General features: G+C 43.9%; 1 protein-coding gene and 1 long non-coding RNA gene across 4 annotated transcripts in view; one reads left to right on the top strand and one right to left on the bottom strand.

Moving 5' to 3' along the window:
* LOC103886143 overlaps positions 1 to 21,430 on the bottom strand; it is a 43,648-nt gene extending 22,218 nt beyond the window's left edge. Inside the window, exons 1-2 of one of the 2 annotated variants that reach the window (XR_004185405.1) lie at positions 21,324 to 21,430; positions 21,168 to 21,231 (exon numbers count right to left, since the gene is read on the bottom strand). This is a non-coding gene — a long non-coding RNA (uncharacterized LOC103886143). Of the gene's footprint in view, positions 1 to 21,167 lie in introns of both variants that reach the window. The other variant, XR_004185404.1, reaches the window with a different exon arrangement.
* Positions 9,447 to 23,503, top strand: LOC101012719 (dehydrogenase/reductase SDR family member 4-like). Of its 2 annotated transcripts, none has more exons than XM_031669184.1 (4): positions 9,447 to 10,645; positions 20,809 to 20,943; positions 21,413 to 21,468; positions 22,981 to 23,503. In XM_031669184.1, exons 1-4 carry the CDS (start codon positions 10,322 to 10,324, stop codon positions 23,093 to 23,095), a joined length of 630 nt encoding a protein of 209 aa, XP_031525044.1. In that variant the 5' UTR covers positions 9,447 to 10,321; the 3' UTR covers positions 23,096 to 23,503. The 2 variants fall into 2 exon arrangements, 1 of the variants encoding a protein (XP_031525044.1); XR_004185403.1 differs by lacking the exons at positions 9,447 to 10,645; positions 22,981 to 23,503 and adding exons at positions 15,101 to 15,397; positions 20,293 to 20,514 and having other exon boundaries at positions 21,413 to 22,755.
* The last annotated feature ends 213 nt before the right edge of the window (positions 23,504 to 23,716 follow it).

The following is a 23,716-nucleotide window of genomic DNA, read 5'->3' as shown; positions in this document are numbered from 1 at the left end:
TCAGTAATAACAAACTTCTCTGAGCTAAAGGAGCATGTTCTAACCCATCACAAGGAAGTTAAAACACCTTGAAAAAAGGTTAGACAAATGGCTAACTAGAATAACCAGTGTGGAGAAGAGCTTAATGACCTGACGGAGCTGAAAACCACAGGACGAGAACCTTATAAAGGATACACAAGCTTCAATAGCCGATTTGATCAAGCAGAAGAAAGGATATCAGTGATTGAAGATAAAATTAATGAAATAAAGCCAGAAGACAAGATTAGAGACAAAAAGAGTAAAAAGAAGCATTCATTCAGGAAATATAGAGAACATCACAAACATACCCCTCAAGAAGAGCAACTCGAAGACACATAATTGTCAGATTCACCAAGGTTAATGGCAGCCAGGGAGAAAGGTTGGGTTACCAACAAAGGGAAGCCCATCAGACTAACAGCAGATCTCTCAGCAGAAACCCTACAAGTCAATAGGGGTTATTTAACATTCTTAAATAAAAGAATTTTCAAAATAGAATTTCCTATCCAGTCAACTAAGTTTCATAAGTGAAGGTGAAATACAATCCTTTACAGAGAAGCAGATGCTGAGAGATTTTGTCACCACCAGGCCTGCCTTACAAGAGCTCCTGAAGGAAGCACTAAACATGGAAAGGAAAAACCGGTACCAGCCACTGCAAAAACATACCAAATTGTAAAGACCATCGATGGTATGAAGAAACTGCATCAATTAACAGGCAAAATAACCAGCTAGCATCATAACGACAGGATCCAATTCACGTACAACAATATCAACCTTAAATGTAAATGGGATAAATGCCCCAATTAAAAGACACAGACTGGCAAATTGAATACAGAGTCAAGACCCATCGGTGTGCTATATTCAGGAGACCCATCACACGTGCAAAGACACACGTAGGCTCAAAATGAAGGGATGAAGGAATATTTACCAAGCAAATGGAAAGCAAAAAAAAAGCAGGGTTTGCAAACCTGGTCTCTAATAAAACAGAATTTAAACCAACAAAGATCAAAAGAGACAAAGAAGGCCATCATGTAATGGTAAAGGGATCAATTCAACAACAAGAGCTAACTATCGTAAATATATATGCACCCAATACAGAAGCACCCAGATACATAAAGCAACTTCATAGAGACCTACAAAGAGGCTTACACTCCCACACAATAATAATGGGAAACTGTAAACCCCACTTTTAATATTAGACAGGCAAAAAGACAGAAAATTAACAAGGATATCCAGGATTTGAACTCAGCTCTAGACCAAGCAGACCTAATAGATATCTACAGAACTCTCCATTCAAAATTAACAGAATATACATGATTCTCAGCACCTCATCACACTTATTCTAAAATTGACCACATAATTGGAGGTAAAATATTCCTCAGCAAATGTTAAAGAACAGAAATCACAACAAACTGTCGCTCAGACCTCAGTGTAATCAAATTAGAACTCAGGATTAAGAAACTCACTCAAAACTGCACAACAACATGGAAACTGAACAACCTGCTCCTGGATGACTACTGGGTAAATAATGAAATGAAGGCGGAAACAAAGATGTTCTTTGAAATCAGTGCGAACAAAGACACAATGACCAGAATCTCTGGGACACATTTAAAACAGTGTGTACAGGGAAATTTATAGCACTAAATGCCCACAAGAGAAAGCAGGAAAGATCTAAAATGAACTCCCTAATATCACCATTAAAAGAACTGGAGAAGCAAGAGCAAACACATTCAAAAGCTAGCAGAAGGCAAGAAATAACTAAGATCAGAGCAGAACTAAGGGAGGTAGAGACACAAAACACCTTCAAAAAATCCATGAATCCAGAAGCTGGTAATTTGAAAAGATCAACAAAATAGATAGACCGCTAGCAAGACTAACAAGGCAGAAAACAGAGAAAAATGAAATAGACACAATAAAAAATGATAAAGGGGATATCACCGCCCATCCCACAGAAATACAAACTACCATCAGAGAACACCTCTATGGAAATAATTGAGAAAATCTAGAAGAAATGGATAAATTCCTGGACACACACACCCTCCCAAGACTAAACCAGGAAGAAGTTAAATCTCTGAATAGACCAATATCAAGTTCTGAAATTGAGGCAATAATTATAGCCTACCAAACAAAAAAGTCCAGGACCAGAAAGATTCACAGCCAAATTCTACCAGAGGTACAAAGAGGAGCTGGTACCATGCCTTCTGAAATTATTCCAGTCAATAGAAAAGAGGGAATCCTTCCTAACTCATTTTATGGGGCCAGCATCATCTGATAACAAAGCCTGACAGAGACACAACAAAAAAAAGAGAATTTTAGGCCAATATCCCTCATGAACATCAACGCAAAAATCCTCAATAAAATACTGGCAAACCGAATCTAGCAGCACATCCAAAAGCTTATCCACCATGATCAAGCCGGCTTCATCCCTGGGATGCAAGGCTGGTTCAACATATGCAAATCAATAAACATAATCCATCACATAAAAAGAACCAATGACAAAAACCACACGATTAATTGAATAGATGCAGAAAGGCCTTCGACAAAACTGAACACCCCTTCATGCGAAAAACTCTCAATAACATAGGTATTGATTGAACATATCTCTAAATAATAGGAGCTATTTATGACAAATCCACAGCCAATATCATACTGAATGGGCAAAAACTGGAAGCATTTCCTTGAAAAAAGGCACAAGACAAGGGTGCCATCTCTCACAACTCCTATTCAACATAGTACTGGAAGTTCTGGCCAGGGCAGTCATGAAAGAGAAAGAAATAAAGGGTATTCAAACAGGAAGAGAGGAAGTCAAATTGTCTCTGTTTGCAGATGACATGATTGCATATTTAGAAAGCCCTATCGTGTCAGCCCCAAAATCTCCTTAAGCTGATAAGCAACTTCAGCAAAGTCTCAGGATACAAAATCAATGTGCAAAAATCACAAGCATTCCTATACACTAATAACAGACAACAGAGAGCCAAATCATGAGTGAACTCCCATTCACAATTGCTACAAAGAGAATAAAATACCTAGGAATCCAACCTCCAAGGGATGTGAAGGAACTCTTCAAGGAGAACTACAAACCACTGCTCAAGGAAATAAGTGAGGACACAAACGAATGGAAAAACATTCCATGCTCATGGATAGGAAGAATCAATATCATGAAAATGGCCATACTGCCCAAAGTAATTTATAGATTCAATGCTATCCCATCAAGCTGCCATTGACTTTCTTCACAGAATTGGAAAAAAATACTTTAAATTTTATATGGAACCTAAAAAGAGCCAATATAGCCAAGATAATCCTAAGCAAAAAGAACAAAACTGGAGGCATCATGCTACCTGACTTCAAACTATACTGCAAGGCTACGGTAACCAAAACAGCAGGGTACTGGTACCAAAACAGATATCCAGACCAGTGGAATGGAACAGAGGCCTCAGAAATAATACCACACATCTACAACCATCTGATCTTTGACAAACCTGACAGAAACAAACAATAAGGAGAAGATTCCTTATTTAGTCAATGGTGTTGGGAAAACTGGCTAGCCATATGCAGAAAACTGAAACTGGACCCCTTCCTTACACCTTATAAAAAAATTAACTCAAGATGGATTAAAGACTTAAATATAAGATCTAAAACCATAAAAACCCTAGAAGAAAACAGAGGCCAAACCATTCAGGACATAAGTATAGGCAAAGACTTCATGACTAAAACACCAAAAGCAATGGCAAAAAAAGCCAAAATAGACAAATGGGACCTAATTAAAGAGCTTCAACGCAGCAAAAGAAACAAACTATCATCAGAGTGAACAGGCCACCTACAGAATGGGAGAAAAGTTTTGCAATCTATCCATCTGACAATGGGCTAATATCCAGAATCAACAACAAACTTAAACAAATTTACAAGAAAAAAGAAAATCATCAAAAAGTGGGCTAAGGATGTGAACAGACACTTCTCAAAAGAAAACATTTATTTATGCAGCCAACAGACAAGATAAAAAGCTCATCATCACTGCTCATTAGAAAAATGCAAATCAAAACTACAATGAGATACCATCTCACACCAGTTAGAATGGCAATCATTACAATGTCAGGAAACAACAGATGCTGGAAAGGAGATGAAGAAAGAGGAACACTTTTAGACTGTTGGTGGGAGTGTAAATTAGTTCAACCATTGTGGAAGACAGTGTGGCCATTCCTCAAGGATCTAGAACCAGAAATACCATTTGACCCAGCAATCCCATTATTGGGTATATACCCAAGGATTATGAATCATTCTACTATAAAGACACATGCACACATATGTTTATTGGAGCACTGTTCACAATAGCAAAGACCTGCAACCAACCCAAATGCTCATCAATGATAGACTGGATAAAGAAAATGTGGCACATATACACCAGGGAATACTATGCAGCCATAAAAAAGGATGAGTTCATGTCCTTTGCAGGGACATGGATGAAGCTGGAAACCATCATTCTCAGCAAACTAACAACAGAACAGAAAACCAAATACTGCATGTTCTGACTCATAAGTGAAAGTTGAACAATGAGAACACATGGACACAGGGAGGGCAATATCACACACCAGGACCTTTTGGGGGTGGTGGGGGGCTAGGGGAAGGATAGCATTAGGAGAAATACTTAATGTAGATGACAGGTTGTTGGGTGCACCAAACCACCATGGCACACGTAACAAACCCGCACATTCTGCACACGTATCTCAGAACTTAAAGTATAATAATTTTTAAAAAGAAAAAAAAAGTAGGGGTTGGAGCATAGAAGAAAGAAAAGAAAAGAAATTTAAAGGACAGTATGTATAGTCTCATCTCAATTGTGGAAACAATTTTTAAAAGAAAAATGCATGTAAATGTATAGGAAACTTCTGGAAGGATACACAAAGCCAACAGCTATATGGGAAGAAGGTTAAAAAAAAACATAGGGAAGAATTACCTTTTACTTTTCAAATAACTTTCTGTCCCTTTTTAAAATAATAAGCATGTGTTATTTTATATTTAATGAATAGACGTGTTGATTTGAAAAACACACTGATCCTGAAAGTTAAAATACAAATTCAGAGAAAATTGATTTTTATGAAAACTATCAATCCCCCAACAATGCCAGAAAACTGAAGTGTAGCTATACAACACATACTGGTTGAGGTTGTCATCACTCACTCGAATTTCACATAGAGAATTTAAAACACCTGACCAGGTGCAGTGGCTCATGCCTATAATCCCAGCACTTTGGGAGGCTGAGGCGGGCAGATCACTAGGTCAAGGGATCGCGACCATCCTGGCCTACATGGTGAAACCCCATCTCCACTAAAAATACAAAAATTAGCTGGGTCAGGTGGTATGTGCCTGTAGTCCCAGCTACTTGGGAGACTGAGGCAGGAGAATCACTTGAACCTGGGAGGCAGAGGTTGCAGTGGGCCAAAATTGTGCCACTGCACTCCAGCCTGGCGACAGAGCAAAACTCTGTCTCAAAAAACAAAAAAAGAATTTAAAATGCCACAGTCCTTGGTGGACTTAACAAAAGAAGATTAACACAAGAATAAAGACAAAGGCAAAAAAGTAAACTTGGAAGAAGGGGTCAGGGGGCTCCTTGCTTCTAGTGAACAAGGGCCCTGAGTTTCTATAGCCCTTCATATTTATTGAGTAAAGGAGGTAGGGAGAAAGGGGTGGTTGTCAGTCAGCTGCTTGACTTAGTGCAGGCTTGCACGACCGCATTCTTTGAACAGTAGTCTCCAGATGTTGCAGTAGATAACCTCTAGGAGCACAGCACCAGGGAGTGATTGCCCTCAGCAAACCTCCTGGTGGCAGGTGCAGAAGTGAGTTGGCCCACATTCTGCATTCATGATAAACAGTTTGCTGTTTGATCACATAGCCTTCAGTGGAATGCTGAGTTGGTCACAACCCTCAGGCCTTTGGCTCCCTTCATTAAAACACCCATTTCACCAGATGAAAAATATTCAATAAAATTTATAAAAAGCACTTAAAACTTGCCAACACTTAGTAACAAAGTGCTCAATAAATACTGTCATCACTCTTACTATTATTTTCTCTACTTAGCAGTTGTCCTAAGCCCACACCAGCCCTCCCACACTGCCTACTCCTGACTTATGTCAGTGATGCATGACTCAACAATTAATCTAGGACAGCTATTGCAAAGTGCAAGACTTAAATTCCACCCCAGGTGAATACTCTTCTGGACCGCAGGCAGCCCTTGAAAAGGATAGGAGAAGAGCCCTCCATCATGGAGGGATTTGTCCCTCAAGATAGGCAGATGTTACCACCTCCACACAAGAACAATCCCATTGCCTATTACAGTTCCCATTTCAAAGAGATACTCCCAAATATGCATGTATTTCCCTGAAAGATTTCCTGTTGTGTTTTTTTGTTTTTGTTTTTGTTTTTTGAGATGGAGTCTCTCGTTCTGTTGCCCAGGCTGGAGTTCAGGGGCATGATCTCTGCTCGCTGCAACCTCTGCCTCCCAGATTCAAGCAATTCTCCTGCCTCAGCCTCCTGAGTAGCTGGGATTACAAGCACGTGCCACCAGGCCTGGCCAGTTTTTGTATTTTTAGTAGAGACAGGGTTTCACCATGTTGGCCAGGCTGATCTCGACGTTTTGACCACGCCCAGCTAAGTTTTGTAGTTTTAGTAAAGACAGGGTTTCACCATGTTGGCCAGGCTGGTCTCAAACTCCTGACCGGCCCGGCTAATTTTTGCATTTTCAGTAGAGATGAGGTTTCACGGTGTTGCCCAGCTGGTCTTGAAATCATGACCTCAAGTGATCCGCCCAAGTCGGCCTCCTAAAGTGCTGGGATTACAAGCATGAGCCACCGTGCCCGGCCCAAGATTTCCTGTTCTTGTCTCCAATAAGCCAGCTTGATAAGGAGTAGTGCTAGAGATTCCCATACTTCTTGACTTCCTTCTATCCTTTTCTGCTCACAGGCCCCCTCCCTAATGTCCCCTGTGCTCTCCATAAAAGAAATAGTGCTGGAAGCCAAATAGCAACCCTGCCAACACAAGGAAGGGCCATGTGATGTTCACCAAACTCCCATGCCACAATTCTCTTTTCCCAGAATCCTTTGCTCGTTGAAGTGTAGTCTTCCTCACCTTTCTGCCAACGTCAGCCCCTGAGTCCGCCTGTCCACCTCTGAAGAGAAGGGGAAGAGAGAGCAAATGCCCCTTGCAGGCCTGTCCCTTTGAACCAAGCCCTGAGAAGCCCTGCAGCAGTCCTCCTGTGTACCCTCCTCACAGCCCCACACACAGATGGAGAGCCCTGGGAAGGGTTTCCACAGTGCATGAGCTCCAAACAGTGCAAGAGGACAAGGAGTGTGGCACTTCCAGCCTCTGTCAATAATTCATGAGGCTCAGACTGAGGAGTACCAGTCAGATTCAGCTTTCCCTGGACATGGGGAAAATTATACTTAAGCTCTCCTATCTCATCGGGATGTGCTGAGCACCAAAGCAGAGTACTGCAGCTGTAACTTCTTGGATGAGGAAAACACCATAAATCCAGTGCAGGCCTGTTCTATTACTTGCTCACCGTACACCCCCTTTTGAATGTCGAAATCCTTTTTCAGCTGCTCAGCTGACCTACACTAAATGAATCTTGAGCAAACATGAATTCTATTAAAAAGTCATGCCCAGAACTGATTTCACAAATCAGAATTCTTTCCCCTTTAATTGTAGCGACTGACATACGACTGCCAAACTGGTGCTTTCACCAACGACATATCTCTAAACCTACCCATCTGCTTTCATCATCTTTTCTGAAAGAAAACACTAACACATACACAAGCACACACACACACACACACACACACACAAAGGAGCGAATGTATACTCCACAATAAAGGACTGTTAAATAAGCTTAGCTTTGTAAAACTCACTGTAATGTCTTTATTTTGTCATTTTGCCTTGAACTAGTGAAAACGTTGTCATGGACCAGCACTGCTTCTCAGTCTGGCCTTTGGAGGCCAGTGGGTTAAATCAATTCTGATGCTTGCATCTGGGTCTGTTGGGGCCTTTCTACAGTGCACCATAAGCCATCCACATTTATTGATTCTCCCAGAAACATAGGAGGGAGATCACTTCAGCCCACTTGGCAGAAGTGGAGGCTGAAGTCTTGGACACAGAATTTATAGCTGGCAAGGACTTTATTCATCATCTACTCCATACCCTCAGTAATTTACAGATGAAGAGTCTGGCCCAGGGCACCAATAATAATCACTACATGGTGGCAGTAACTACTATGTGCTTAGTAGCTTACAGTTCATAAAGAGATTTTACATTCAACAAATATTTATTGAACTAGGATGGAGGGTAACACCTGGGGACATAGTGGTTAGGCAGAGCTTGAGTGCCCCCAGTTCTCAGCATTTCCACCACTGGTCCAGGGACTCTGCAGCCTCCTCTCTAGCACTTAGCCCCTGTAAAGGAGAAAGTCCCTTTGGAGAGGGATGTGAGATACTGTTTGGTCAATGACCATAGTCTGCCCTCCAGGGCCTGTGAAGATGGAGGAGGCCTTGGGCAGAGTGAAGGGCAGTGCCAGGCCTGGTGCAGCTACTCCCTATCACATCTCTCCCAGGCTCCTCCAGCCTCACCTGGTGGACTCTATGAGGACCACAGGCCTCACCTCCATGGGCAGTCTCAAAACATTTGCCCTCCTGTGGGCTGTCACGTACATGTACCCAGACTTTCTTGGAGAAGAACTTCTGAAGAAGCAAAAGCAACCAACTCAAAACCCCCACTTCCCCCAGAAGAAAACGTGGGCAAGCAGATGCAAAAAGGCAGCAGCCAAAGTCTGCGCGTTCCTGCGGGGGCCAGGGGAGGGACTAGCCCTACGGAAAACTTGAACAGAGAGCGCTTTGAACACCCGCCTGCCCGGGAAAGCAAGCCCCAGTGGGGCGGAAGGTAGCTGGCTGCTGGGCGAGGCGGCGGAGGGAGGCGAGCACCGCCACAGAGGACTCCCAGGTGGTCGAGGGCGGGGAGGGGGCGGGGAGGGGGCGCGCCGGGAAGCAGCCCGCCCTTCATCCTGCCCCGTCGCCCTAATCTTTGTCACCTCCGCTGGAAGGAGTGGAACCCAGACTTGCTGGTCTGAGCCATGCAAAAGGCGGGGCTGCTAGGCCACTGTGTCCGGGCATGGAAGTCGGTGCGGATGGCCAGCTCCCGGATGACCAGCTCCCGGATGACCCGCCGGGATCTGCTCGCGAATAAGGTGGCCCCTAGTAACGGCCTCCACCGACCAGTGAGTGTTCGTGCTGGAGTTTCGGAGGCCCTCGCTGCCTGCAAACAGGCACTGGTCTCTTCTTTGCCTCCAGTGCCTCTGTCCTTAGAACTCACGTGTGGCTGAAGTCTGGCCCTGGAAAAAAGTAGTCACGTGATCCGCCTGAACCCCCTCCAAATCCCCAGGCCCTGGGCCCTCCCTTGCTAGCCCTCGTGTCCCTGCTGCCTCTGGCACAACTGTGCCACCTCCGTACAACCCCATCGATCTATTCCCCTCCTGGGTTCTGGGCTGCCCCAGTCAACCAGCCCCACCTAGCCTCTGGGAAAACCAGAAACTAGAAATCCAAGGAAATCTGGATTTCAAAATCCTATCCCAAGGCCTCCAGCTTTATGAAAATGTACCAGACACTCTATTTGGGCACCGGAAAGTCTCCAGGAACCCCTCGCCCTTACCTAGATGGGACACAAGAGCCATGTGTCAAGATTTTTGTTTAGTTCGGTACATCTGGGCCTACCTTGCCCAGGCTGTTTCTCACCCACCACTCTTCTCTATCCTGGTTCTCATTTCTACGGGACTTTGCTAGATGCCAGCTCTCCACAAAGCTAAAATACAAAAGTAGGTAAAATGCTAATGACTGACAAGTGCAGAATGTGTAACTCTTCCTCCCAAGGCAATATTTACATTTCTGACTGGAGACCATCTTTTCACATGCACCCCAAAAAATAACTAAAGATAGAATTTTGAGAATGTGGTAGACTAGTAAGAAAGAAACCTGGGGGCAGGGCTGTTCTGAGTGAGATCCTCAAATCACGGAAGTGGCTGCTGCACACTCAGCTCATTTCTCACCTCTCAGTCCCAACAGGAGATGAAGCCTGTCACCTGTGGTGGGAACTGTGGAAAGTGATGTAAGTTCTTGGGAACTGAGGCTGTGGTCCAGATCATAATAAAAATAAGTAAATGAGTGCCAAAAAGGCCATGCCATCAAGCCTGTTTTACACAGAGTAGAGACACGTGGAGGTCATATAGGGAGAGAGCCTGAATTCAAACCCAGGCAGTCTAACTTCACAGCACATGCTTCGACCTCTTCCCCTGCACAGGCCTTGGCAGTCTTTGTCTCTTTCTACTCACAGGATCGGCTTTGCCATCGCCCGGCGTCTGGCCCAGGACGGGGCCCACGTGGTTGTCAACAGCTGGAAGCAGCAGAATGTGGACCAGGCAGTGGCCACGCTGCAGGGGGAGGGGCTGAGCATGACAGGCACCGTGTGCCATGTGGGGAAGATAGAGGACCCGGAGCGGCTGGTGGCCACAGTGAGCTGCAGGGAAATGGGCACAGAGCCAAGAGGTAGAAAAAGGAGCCAGCCTGATCCTCCTTCCCTGCTTTCCTGGACAGCCTTGGTGAGATCCAATGCAATGCTGTTAACTAAAACATAACAGTGCATTCTGCATACCCACACCAGCCCACCGGTACATTTTTATTGTGTGCCTTTCTATTATGTCCATATACTAACGTTGGAGAATCATCCCATCCCAATCAGAGAATGTTAAAACATTCTAATGCTTCAGCCCTTGAGTACCACAGAGAAACAGCTGGTACTGGTTCTCTACTAATTTTCCATCTAATTGGACAGATGAGAAGGGTAAATCCAATCACAAAATAGATGTTCCCACCCATGAGCTAATAATCCCCTATTCAGCTTATAGAGTCAGGTCCCTGTTTCAACCACTTACTATGTGCCATTTCCTGTGTTCAGAGCCTTACAAAGGTTGTCTCTAGGCCTGACAACAACCCAAGCAAGGCAGGGACTATTCTCTCAGTCTGCAGAGACTGGCTCAGACAGCTGGAGCTACTTCCCAAGGTCCCACAGCCAGTAAGGAAAGAGCCGTGATTCAACCCAGACCTCCCAAGCTCCCTTCCTTTATTGGCTGCCTATGGACTACCAGGTACTGGACTTTAGTCTCAAAGAAAGTATATAAGTCAATGTCACAATTAGTAGTGGACACCAGCCTTGCAGCTGCTGAAGAAAATATGAACCATCCAACAAAGGAAGCTCCTCTTCCCTTGAGGCTCAGGATACACTTTATTCCCCAGAGTGGAAGGGAGAATCTACCCAAAAATGGAAAGTACAGGATTGTGCTAACAGATTGGAAGGTTGGCAGATATAATTTGCATAATCTTCTTAGAAGAAGGAGGATCTTAAGCAATAGTAGACGGTAGTGTGGTAGACAGTATAGGGTAATTCTGTTTTTAAGGAACTGTGTGGCAAATGCTCAGATGTGCATTGGAAAGAGCCAAATGTGAGTCCAAGAGAGTCACAAATGTGAGTCCAAAAAAGCCTGGCCTAGGCTGGTGGACAGAGCCCAAGATTGGGGACTTGATCCTGATAGTGGAAGGAGCTGTTTCGGAGTCTGGGTCAATTAGCACTAACCATATCACATGTAAGTAGCAATTTAATGTGAAAATCCTGGTGGAAAAACATCCTGTGGCCCCCACCAGGTTCACTTAACAAGGCTACAGGCCTGGCCCAGAAGCGGTACTTGAGCTAAACCTTTAGGAATGGAGGGGAATGTTCAGATGGAATAGAGATGAGATTCCAGATAACTCCGCAAAATGAGCAGACAGCCAAGAAGGAACTGAAGGAAAGAGAGGAGCGCTGTCAGTCCACAGTGGAGAGCACAGGCTTAGGAGTACTGCTGGGAAAGGGGCTGCATTAGAAAGATAGAGGCCACGGGCCTCTATATCCTGTTTGTTTGTTTCCAAGATGGAGTTTCACTTTTGTTGGAGTTTTCACTCTTGTTGCCTAGGCTGGAGTGCGTGGCACCACCACCTGGCTCACTGCAACCTCCATCTCCCAGGTTCAGCAATTCTCCTGCCTCCAAGCCTCCTGGTAGCTGGGATTACAGGTGCCATACCATGCCCAGCTAATTTTTGTATTACAGTAGAGCGGGGGTTTCACCATGTTGGCCAGGCTGGTCTTGAACTCCTGACCTCAGGTGATCCACCCCCTGGGCCTCCCAGAGTGCTGGGATTACAGGCGAGAGCCACCATGCCCAGCCATAGCTTCTTAAAAGGATATGTTAAGGATGTTAAAAGGATATGGCCTCTTAAAAGGATATGTTTAGACATTCTTATAGCAAATAAGAAGCCATGTGAGGTTTTGAGGAAAGATGGTTATTAAGAAAGATAATATGGCTCTGGTAGGAAGGATATACAAAGAAGACACTGAATCCAGGGCATCAGTGAGGAAGCTGTTGCTGCCATCCAGGTTTAGAGCAGTGGTGGTGGGACTGGAACAGATGTGCCGAGGAGACATTTAGTGGGAACGAACCAAGATTTTCCAACCCCATGTCAAAAAGTGGGAAACATGGTAAAAAATGACTCTCAGGTAGTTTGTGTGACCATTGTCAGAGAGGAGAATGATAGAATACTTGTCAGCTATTTGAAATGTCTTCTGCCAATTGCCACATGTTACCCTGCAATGAGAAAAGCCACTGCCCTGAGAATGGTTACTACCAGTGGCCTCCTCATCTGCACCACAAAGCTTCTAAGTGTGTGGTAAGTGGAAACCAGATTAGCTGCCTATCTGCTTGATTATATTTTTTCTTAAAAATGTATAACTATCAGAACACAGAGCAAACACCTCCTAACCGCTTTAGTGTAGTGAGCACACAATTTAGAACAAGACTAAGAAGACATCTTTTTTTTTTCCCCCCCCCAGAGACAGAGCCTCACTGTTTCCCTGGCTGGAGTGCAGTAGTATGATCATAGCTCACTGTAACCTCCAACTCTTGAGCTCATGCAATCCTACCACCTCAGCCTCCCAAGTGGCTAAGACTATAGGCATGCACCACCACACCAGTTCATTTTTTAAATTTTTTGTAGAGTTAGGGCTTTATTGCCCAGGCTGGTTTTGAACTCCTGGCCTCTAGCAATCCACTCCACTGGGCCTACCAAACTGCTAGGATTATAGGTGTGAGCCACCACACCCAGCCTCATTCTTCTTTTATGGTTTCCTATCTCTGTTCAATCAAAACCCAGCCTCCTCCCATCTCTGTGCTGACAGACCTAGAAGGAGAGGGGCATGGGGTATACAGCAGAGTAGAAAATGTCTCCAGGTGATTCTAGAGCAATCCACTGCCTTCTCCTAGCTCAAACACACGTGTACTGAGCACAGCGCACATCACTTATTAACTTATTCTGCACCTCCCTAGTAACAAGTCCATTGGTGAGACTTATACAGAGCCAAGGCAGGTGACTGGGCTTTATGCCAGGATACCAAAATTTAAAGGGTGCAAGAAAGTATTAATACTGGTTTCAAAACAGTGTATGACTTTAAATTTTGTCTGATTTAATTTTGTTGACAGCCCAGGCGTACGTTCAACCGCATAAAAACAATTGAACTTAGCACCTAGTTAACAAGAATAAGTAGTTAAAACGGGAAGCTAGCAGATGGTGTACATTGTTAATAACACCCCTCTGTGTGCCAAATCTGAAGCACAAAGTTGACCAAGGGCCCATGTACTGCTACTTGTTCAAGGTATTAAAATTGCCAGTTCTGAGCAAATGCAAAGTCTGGTTTCAGGGTCGCTTTGTACTGAAAACTCTTGTTGGCAGATTCTGCTTGGCCATTCATTACTCTAGCACACGCCTTACTACCTACTTATACCTTATTAAGGAGGTGAGATGTTGCCTTTCTTGACTTTCTCAGTTTAGATGTCAGTTTCTGCCTTAAATCTTTCATGCCTCCAGGTCAAAAGAGAGAGACAGAGACAGAGAAAATGACATTATAACCAAATATGGAATTGCTTTAAATTCAGGCTGGTATCTTCTCCCATCATGGCTCTCCTGGGCAGTCAGTTTCCTAATGACCCCAACTCACTTTCAGAGGGCTCTTATGAATTAGCGGTGTGCTACAGAATGGGAGACTGACCTCAGTTCTTCCACCACTAACTAGCTTTGTGCCCTGAACAAATCACTTCACCCCTCCCAAACACAGAATAAGCAGGCCTCCTGTTCTTAGCTAGCCCCAGTGTGTCACTACTGAACTATATGGTCTTGAGAAAATTCCCTGAACCTGTTTCATCATCTCCACCTTACATTGGAATAGACGATCTCAAAGACCCCTCCAGTGGTAAGTTTCTACAGCTCTATTTAAGCCGATTTTTCCATTCAGGTAAGTGTGGACAGATTGACTTTGAGATAAGGGTAATTTATTCAAGGTGAACTGGACAGTAAGCACTTGGAGAAATGTGGGTGGAACTCAGTGTGAAAGGAAGAGGAGGGGACTGGAAATAGATTTGGAGGTGAGACTTGAAATCATGAGAATGAAGGAGCTTCCCAAAGGGAGAGTGTAAAGAAGAGAGCAAAGGCTCAGAGACAGCCTTAGAAGAATAGAAGGTGGGAAGAAAAGACTGCAAAATAAATAAGGCCAACTTCCTGGTGGCTCGCACCTGTAACACTTTGGGAGGCCGAGGCAGGTGGATGGCTTGAGCTCAGGAGATCGAGGCCAGCCTGGGCAACACAGCAAGACCCTGTCTCTAAAAAAAATACAAAACTTGGCCGGGTGTGGTGGCATGCACTTGTAGTTTCAGGTACTTGGGGACTGAGACAGGATATGGCTTGAACTCAGTAGGTCAAGGCTGCAGTAAGCTAAGATCATGCCACTGCACTCCAGCCTGGGTAACAGAACAAGACTCCATCTAAAAAAAGAAAGAAGCCAACCTTAAATGCTTAGCAGCAGATCTTAGGGTAGTTTTGAAGAAAAGATGTTTTTAAAAAGAGAAGTTATTTTGATGATAGTTCCTAAGAAGGAAGGTTTTGTCGTCATTGTTTTTGTTGTCATTTTTAATATAAAGAAAAAGTCTGTGTGGCCCAGGCTTCTCTCAAACTCCTCAACTCAAGTGATTCTCCCACCTTGGCCTCCCAAAGTGCCATGATTCCTGGCATGAGCCACCGCGCCTGGCTCAGAAGGAAGTTTTTATCAACATGGATAAATGCACCTCCCTTACTTACTGCAACCCTGGTCCAGACCTCACCCCTCTCTTTAGGCTGTGAAGCTTCATGGCGGTATCGATATCCTAGTCTCCAACGCTGCTGTCAGCCCTGTCTTTGGAAGCCTAATGGATATCACCAAGGAGGTGTGGGACAAGGTGAGAGGGGATTAAAGCAGCAGGTGCCGGGCCTCAGAACACATTCAGCACAAACTCTGTCTGCTTTTAGAATGCATTTGTCAAGGGCAGTGTAAATGTGAGGACTCTTTGCCACATGCCACACACCTGGAATGCACCTGGTAAAGGGTGGGTGGGGGCAGCTTCCTCTGTCCCTGCCCTTCTGGTTCGCTTCTGCTGCTCCTACTACTGTCTGCTTCCATCTGCTCTTCACTATCCGCCATCTACTCCCCTCCCCAGACTTCCTCCCCGGCATGCTCTTCTGCCTTGTTGCTTTCCAACAGAGATGTGGCAGCTAATATGCTAAAAACTACAATGCTTAAACTTACACACCCACCTGTCCCCCTTTCAGCTGCCAAAAAGGAATCATGTTTCATTAGTTGGGAAATATTAAAAGCTGCTAGTTAAGTAAAATACTAATTCTGGTTAAATGACCAGTGTCCACTTTATAACATACATCCTTTAAAAAAATAAAAATAAAAACCTATATCATTTTTTTCTTAACTGCAGTGTCAAGACAATCTGAGACCCGGATGTCTAAATTCAAGTGGTAGAATATTGGGTTTTATGTGAAACTATATAATTACATTATATTCATAATATATTTCACAGCCATTCTTTAATTATAGAGCTTTAATTAAAATATTTGTCCTTGTTTATTAAGGTTATACTCCCACATGATTTGGAAATGCTAATTTTTTATGATTTCCCATGGTTTTGCTTTTTACTCTGATGTTGTATTAGTTTGTTCTGCGTTGCTATAAAGGAATACCTGACCTGGGCAATTTATAAAAGAAAGAGTTTCGTTTTGGCTTAGGGTTCTGCAGACTGTAGAAGAAGCATGGTGGTGCCAGTATCTGCTTCTGATGAGGCCTCAGGAAGCTTACAATCACTGCAGGAGGCAAAAGAGAGCAGGTGTGTTACATGGCAAGAGAAGAAGTAAGAGAGATACTAGGCTCTTTTAAACAACTAGTTCTGGCATGAACTAATAGAGTGAGAACTCATTGCCACAGGGAGGGCACCAAGACATTCATAAGGGATCCACCCCCATGATCCAAACACCTCACACCAGGTCCCACCTTGAACACTGGTGATCACATTTCAACATGAGATTTAGAGGGCACAAACATAACTATATCAGATGTCATCAAAAATTCCTCAACACTAGTTTCAGGACGTGAAAATACTATGATTTATTTACTAGTGTTTCATACACATAAAGACCAAAGTGCCAAAATGTTCTCCAATGAGCTACTTTTTGATTCTGATAGTCTTTTTCCCTCTTTCTTTTTCTTTCCTCTTTTTTTTTTTTTTTTTTTCTCGCTGTGTCACTGAGGCTGGAGTGCTGTGGTGCGATCTCAGCTCACTGCAACCTCTGTCTCCCAGGTTCAAGCAATTCTTGTACCTCAGCCTGCCAAGTACCTGGGACTATAGGCATGTGCCACCACGTGTGCATAATGTTTTGCATTTTTAGTAGAGACAGGGTTTCACTGTGTTGCCCAGGCTGGTCTCAAATTCCTGACCTCAACTGATCTGCCCCACTCGGCCTCCCAAAGTGCTGGGATTATAGGCGTGAGCAACTGCAGCCAGACAGATTCTGATAGTCTTTAAAATAGAGGAACATCATTCATGAACAGTCTGAATAGAGACCATATGAAAGTCAGTTTTAAACTAAGTACAGGCACACCTCGGAGATATTGTGGGTCTGGTTCCAGGCCACCACAATAAATTCAATATTATAATAAAGTAAGTCACATGAATATTTTGATTTCCCAGTGCATATAAAAGTTATGTTTACAGTATAATGGTCATCTAATAATAGTCTATAAAATGAGCAATAGCATTATGTCTTTAAAAGCATATACATATCTTCATTTTAAAATACTTTATTACTAAAAAATGCTAACAATCATCTGAGACTTTAGAAGCTGTAATCTTTTTGCTGGTGGAGGGTCTTGCCTCAACATTGATGGTGGCTGACTTAGGGTGGTGTTGCTGAAGGCTGGGGTGGCTGTGGCAATTTCTTCAAATAAGCCAGCAGTGAAGTTTCCCACATCAGTTGATTCTTCCTTTCACAAAAGATTTCTCTGTAGCATGCAATGCTGTTTCATAGCATTTACCCACAGTAGAACTTCTTTCAAAATTGGAGTCAATCCTATCAAACTCTGCCACTGCTTATCAACGAAGTTCATGTAATATTCTAAATCCCGTGTTGTGATTTCAACAATGTTCATGGCATCTTCACCAGAAATAGATTCCATCCCAAGAAACCACTTTCTTTGCTTATCCATAAGAAGCAACTCCTCAGCCGTTTACATTTTGTCATGAGATTGCAGCAATTCAGTCCCATCTTCAGGCTCCACTTCTAGTTCTCTTGCTATTTCCACCACATCTGCAGTTCCTTCCTGTGATGCAGTCTTGAACCCCTCCACGTCATCCATGAGGGTTGGAATCAACTTCTTCCAGACTCCTGTTAATGTAGATATTTTGACCTCCTCCCATGAATCACAAATATTCTTAATGGCATCTAGAATGGTGAATCCTTCTCAGAAGGTTTTCAGTTGACTTTGCCCAGATAAATCAGAGGAATCACTATCTATGGCAGTTACAGCCTTACAAAATGTATTTCTTAAATAATAAGTCTTGCAAGTCAGAATTACCCCCGATCCATGGGCTGCAGAATGGATGTTGTGTTAGCAGGCATGAAAACAACATTAATCTCCTTGTACATCTCCATCAGAGCTTTTGACTGACCAGGAGCATTGTCGAGAAGCAGTAACAGTTTGAAAAGAATCTTTTTCTGAGGAGTAGCTATCAACGATGAGCTTAAAATATTCAGTTAACCATGCTATAAACAGATGTGCTGTTATTCAGGCTTTGTTGTTCCATTTATAGAGCACGGGCAGAGTAGATTTAGCATACATCTTGAGAGCCCTAGAATTTTCAGAATGGTAAATAAGCATTGGCTTCAACTTAAAGTCACTGGCTGCATTAGACCCTAACAAGAGAATAAGCCTGTCCTTTGAAGTTTTGGAAGCCATATTAACAATAAAACTGTTTTGCTTTCTTATCATTTATGTGTTCACAGAAGTAGCACTTTTAATTTCCTTCAAGAATTTTTCCTTTGCACTCACAATTTGGCTAACTGGTGCACATGGCCTAGCTTTCAGCCTGCCTCAGCTTTCAACATGCCTTCCTCACTAAGCTCAATTATTTCTACCTTTTGATTTAAAGTGTAAGATGTGTGACTCTTCCTTTCACTTGAACACTTAGAGGCCATTGCAGGGTTAATAATTGGTCTAATTTCAGTGTAAATGTGTCTCAGGGAATATGGAGGCCCACAGAGAGGGAGAGAGACGGGAGATGGACAGAGCAGTCAGAACACACACAACATTTATCGATTAAGTTCACCTTCTTTTCTGGGTGTGGTTTGTGGTACCCCAAAACAATTATAATAAAAACATGAAAGATCACTGATCACAGATCACCGTAACAGATATAATAATAATGAAAAAGTCTGAAATATTCCCAAGAATTACCAAAATGTGACCCAGAGACAAAGTGAGCACATGCCGTTGGAAAAACGGCTCCAGTTAGCGCCATGAACTTTCCATCTGTAAAACCCTTCAATTTGTAAAAAAACACAGTATCTGCAAAGTGTGATAAAATAAGATGTACCTGTAACTTTTCTTTTAGATTATATATTTTTTTTAAATATCACAGTACATCAAATCCAAGCATAATGCCTGATCCTTGATTGAACTCTGAACTTTTTTAAAAAACACATTTGGGGACAATTGAGGCCAATATATTAGATTAAATTATCATCAATGTCAAACTTCTTGGGTGTGATAATGGATTATGGTTGCGTAAAAGAACATCCTTGCTCTTTGGAAATGTATGGTAAGTATTTAGGGATAGAGCATTCTAGTATCTGCAACTAAGTTTGTTTATTTTAATTTTTATTTATTTATTTATTTTTTGAAATGGAGTCTCACTCTATTGCCCAGGCTGGAGTGCAGTGGTGCGATCTCGGCTGACTGCAACCTCCACCTCCCGGGTTCAAGCTATTCTCCTGTTCCATCCTCCTAAGTAGCTGAGATTACAGGCACATGCCACCACGTCCAGCTAATTTTTGTATTTTTAGTAGAGAACGATTGGTGAATCTAAGTGAAGGATCTCTAGATACTCGTTGTACTTCTATTTCCAATTTTTCTGTAGATTGAAATATTTTTAATATAAGCGGTTAATCTAGAACAAATGTAAACAGGGTCATACATTTGTTTTAGATTATGGATGTGGGGATTCTGATTGTACCTTGTCTCCCAGCTTCCCCAGAAGGTGCCTCCTCATGATCCCACTTTCTAATCAGGTCTAGCCAGGCAGTCCATCCTAGAGGGCCCAGAGCATCTCACTCCCTAAGCACAGAAGCCAGAGAAGTGCTAGAACAACCCCAGGTATCCAAGGTCAGGCCACCTTTTCCCTGAGAACCATGGCCCACTCTAAGACAGGTCCAGGAAGCTGACAATTGCAGGCTTTCCCTATTTTGAAGAAACGCAGAAAACGCAGCTCAAATCCAAGGAGCCCTGAGGATTTAGGCCCCTTCTGGGCCACATCATACTTGGCTGGTTACGAAACAAGATGAACCAGGCTCCATTTTTCTCACCTGAACCTAATGTATCATTATCTAGCTGAGAAGCTGGTGAGAGCTACTTCTCCCTGAACCTCAGTTTCTTCATGTGCAAGATGCAGGTGAATCATCCTAAGATCTTCGTCAGCTCTGACAAACATCCTAGGAACCCAATCTCACTCCTCATTACCATGCCTCCTCCAGTGCTCTTCACTCATGCTGTTTCCCCTTCTTCTCTTGGCTTCAGACTCTGGACATTAATGTGAAGGCCCCAGCCCTGATGACAAAGGCAGTGGTGCCAGAAATGGAGAAACGAGGGTACAGAGAGTGAGGGAGAGCCTGGGTGAGATGGGACCCCACACGGGCTGAGGGCAGTGGTCCACGCTGGGAAGACCGTCAGCTCTCTTCTTTTTCCAGAGGCGGCTCAGTGGTGATCGTGGCCTCCATAGCAGCCTTCAGTCCATTTCCTGTAAGAACCCTTTTGACTGCCCCTTCCATCCCATCCTGTACATCTTTCCACCCTACCTGTTACCCAAAGAAGTTTGTGTCCCCTTTTAGAATCACACCACCAAGTCCCTGCCCACAAAATAGATGCCTTGCCTCCACAAACCATAACCTAGGGAAGGTTTAGCCACAAGACAGTTTCCTAACTATGCCCCTCCCTTACAGGAGATCCCTATTGAGCACTGCCCTTTCTGTCTAGTTATTAGAACCAAGAATGACCTGGAAATTATGAGTCTAACCCATTGTTTTCTATCTCCAGGGCCTCAGTCCTTACAATGTCAGTAAAACAGCTTTGCTGGGCCTCACCAAGACCCTGGCCATAGAGCTGGCCCCAAGGAACATTAGGGTGAACTGCCTAGCACCTGGACTTATCAAGACCAGCTTCAGCAGGATGGTGAGGAAGGGGAGCTCTGCATCCCACTGGAACCCCTTGAAAGGCATCCATCTTCTTGGACAGGAAAGCCCAGTACCTGATTCCTGAACTCTCAACCACTCCGTTCTCCTTCCCTGGGTTTTTCCATATTGCCTCTCTGTACCAGCTGCCCTATCCAAGCCAGACTCCTATCACACCTTTCCTAAGGCATAGGGTAGAGACTGAGGTATTCAGACTCTACTCACACTGTTTCCTCTCTCCTTACATGGATGAGAATTGGAGAGATGCAGCAAAATGCATCACTAGAACCTGAAACAAATGAAACACATGCGGGCAGTGAGGAGAGCTGGGAGCTAGAAAAAGAAATAGGAAGTGAAAGAGGGAAGTCTCTCCATCCTTACTCTCTTGCCATGAGGACAGGCAGTTTCTTCCCTTTCTGTTCCTCGCTTTCCTCTTCTTAAACATAAAGACATTTCCCTTCTTCCTGCAGCTCTGGATAGACAAGGAAAAAGAGGAAAGAATGAAAGAAACTCTGCAGATCAGAAGGTAAAACCATCATGCGGTCAAGGGCCCTAAGAGGCATGAAGATGGAAAGGTCTGGTCCCTAGCAGCCCACAGTCCGCTGTCTCAGTCCCACAGATAACACAGGCAGGCTCTCCTCTGCCTTACAGACCACAAATTCAGTGGCCTGAGCAAGAAGTCAGCTTCCCTTTCAAAAGGTAAACCCAGAGACATCGGGGTTTCAGCAGTGCAGAGCTCTGGGAGAAGTCCTGAGTCCTCTCTCCACCTGGGAGATTGCCTCCACCTCTGAGCATCCATGGAGACCAAAGACCAAAACCAAAACCATGCATTTTTAGTTCCTTTGAATAATGACACATGTTTACGAAACTCAGGTTGATGATCTACAATCCAAATGAAAAGAATGAAGAGCTTTACTAAGCCCCAAACTCCCCTTGCCTAAGGACTTACTTTCTTCCCCAGTGAGCTGGGTGAACTGTTCAAGCACCTTTGTCGGGCTCCCTTTCCTCTAAATTCCCTGCCTCTCTCTATCTTCTGGCTTCGAGGACAGATGCCAGCAATGCCTAACTCTGTACTGGTCCAGACATCCCAAATCTTCCCAAAGCCATTCTGATGTCAGGCATGAGCTGCAGGCCTAGTTCGTAACTCATTAATAATTCGGGATTGTCATCCTAGAGCTCCAATGAATTGATCTAGCCCATGTAGCTCGATCCTGGATTCACATTAGAATCACCTGGGGAGCTTTTTAAACTGCAGATGCTCAGGCCCCACCCACTCCCAGAGATTCTTTTGTAATTGGTCCAAGGTAGGACTTGACCATCTGGGCTTTTGTTTTTCTTTGTCTTTTCTTTTTTTTGTTTTGTTTTGTTTTTGTTTTTGTTTTGTTTTGTTTGTTTGTTTAAGCCTCTCAAATGATTGCAAGGTACAGCTAGAATGGAAAACCATTAATTCAGCCCTTGTATGTTTGAGTTACTCACTCTGCCCACCTCTAGAGCATTCTATGGCAGGCAAATTAAAGTGTCTCCTAACTATGCAGTCACTGATAAAATAAGAATTAGCACATTCTCACCAAATGAACCTGACTTTAAGGGACAAGTATAGATTCCTGAAAAAGTTGTCTGTAAGTTGAACCTGTACAAATGGAATCATTTTAAACACACCATTTACTGTCCCACAGACTCCCTGATACTTTAGTGTGTGCACATGTGAAACCATTTTTTTTCTGAAGTGTGAAATAATTGCTTACTATTTTATCTGTATAACTTTGGATTTTGGTGTCCTGAGCTCTCTAAAAAACAGTGTGTTTCTACAGTATTTGAATATTATGGGTAATGATTTTTGCAGAGTACAGTATGCTCATACTAAATTATAACAGCATATCCTCATGGTAACACTATTTGATAGGCGGAAAGCTTGTACACTGATCCTGAAAAGTCATCTGATAATTCTTGATTAAGCAAATTTCATTCCCTGTGGGCCGAGTGAGGGAGGCAGACCTGTTTGATTTTTACTCCCTTCCTTGCTTCCCCTATTCCCCAGGTTAGGCGAGCCAGAGGATTATGCTGGCATCTTGTCTTTCCTGTGCTCTGAAGATGCCAGCTACATCACTGGGGAGACAGTAGTGGTGGGTGGAGGAACCCCGTCCCGCCTCTGAGGACCTGGAGACAGCCCATGGGGCAGTGTTGGGCTCTAGCTCCTGGTGCTGTTCCTGCATTCATCCACTGGCCTTTCCCACCTCTCCTCACCTTACTGTTCACCTCATAAAATCAGTTCTGCCCTGTGAAAAGATGCAGCCTTCCCTGCAGTCAAGGTGGCGTCTTACTCGGGATTCCTGCTGTTGTTGTGGCCTTGGGTAAAGGCCTCCCCTGAGAACACAGGACAGGCCTGCTGACAAGGCTGAGTCTACCTTGGCAAAGACCAACAGATATTTTTTGCCCGGGCCACTGGGGAATTTGAGGGGAGATAGGAGAGAAGGAAGCTGGAGTGGAAGGAGCAGAGTTGCAAATTAACCACTTGCAAATGAGGTGCAAATAAAATGTAGATGATTTCAGGGCTTTGAATCGAATCCACGTGTTCATTTCTCAGTGTGGGGTGCTTAGCTGAGCAGAGAGCATAAGTATGGCCAGGCTGGATCTCTGGATCCCCCAGCCCTCCTCCCTGTCTCCAGGACCTGAGCGTGATGTGCAGGGGTGGAGGTGTCTGCAGAGCTGCCAACTGGAAGGAAGGTGGCACGGGAACTCCCAGAACACCACGGGGATCCCCGAGGCAGGGCGAG

The sequence above is a fragment of the Papio anubis genome, chromosome 7 (assembly GCF_008728515.1).
Source record: "Papio anubis isolate 15944 chromosome 7, Panubis1.0, whole genome shotgun sequence".
In the NCBI taxonomy this organism is placed as follows: Eukaryota; Metazoa; Chordata; class Mammalia; order Primates; family Cercopithecidae; genus Papio; species Papio anubis.
Note: the sequence above shows the minus strand (reverse complement) of the source record. Positions and strands in the feature narration are given on the sequence as shown.

Coding starts and splice junctions, on each gene's coding strand:
- LOC101012719 (XM_031669184.1), top strand. CDS start 10,322: ATGCTTCGACCTCTTCCCCTGCACAGGCCTTGGCAGTCTTTGTCTCTT. Junction 10,646..20,808: donor TGCTTTCCTGGACAGCCTTG/GTGAGATCCAAT, acceptor TTCTATCTCCAG/GGCCTCAGTCCTTACAATGT. Junction 21,469..22,980: donor GAAACTCTGCAGATCAGAAG/GTAAAACCATCA, acceptor CCTATTCCCCAG/GTTAGGCGAGCCAGAGGATT.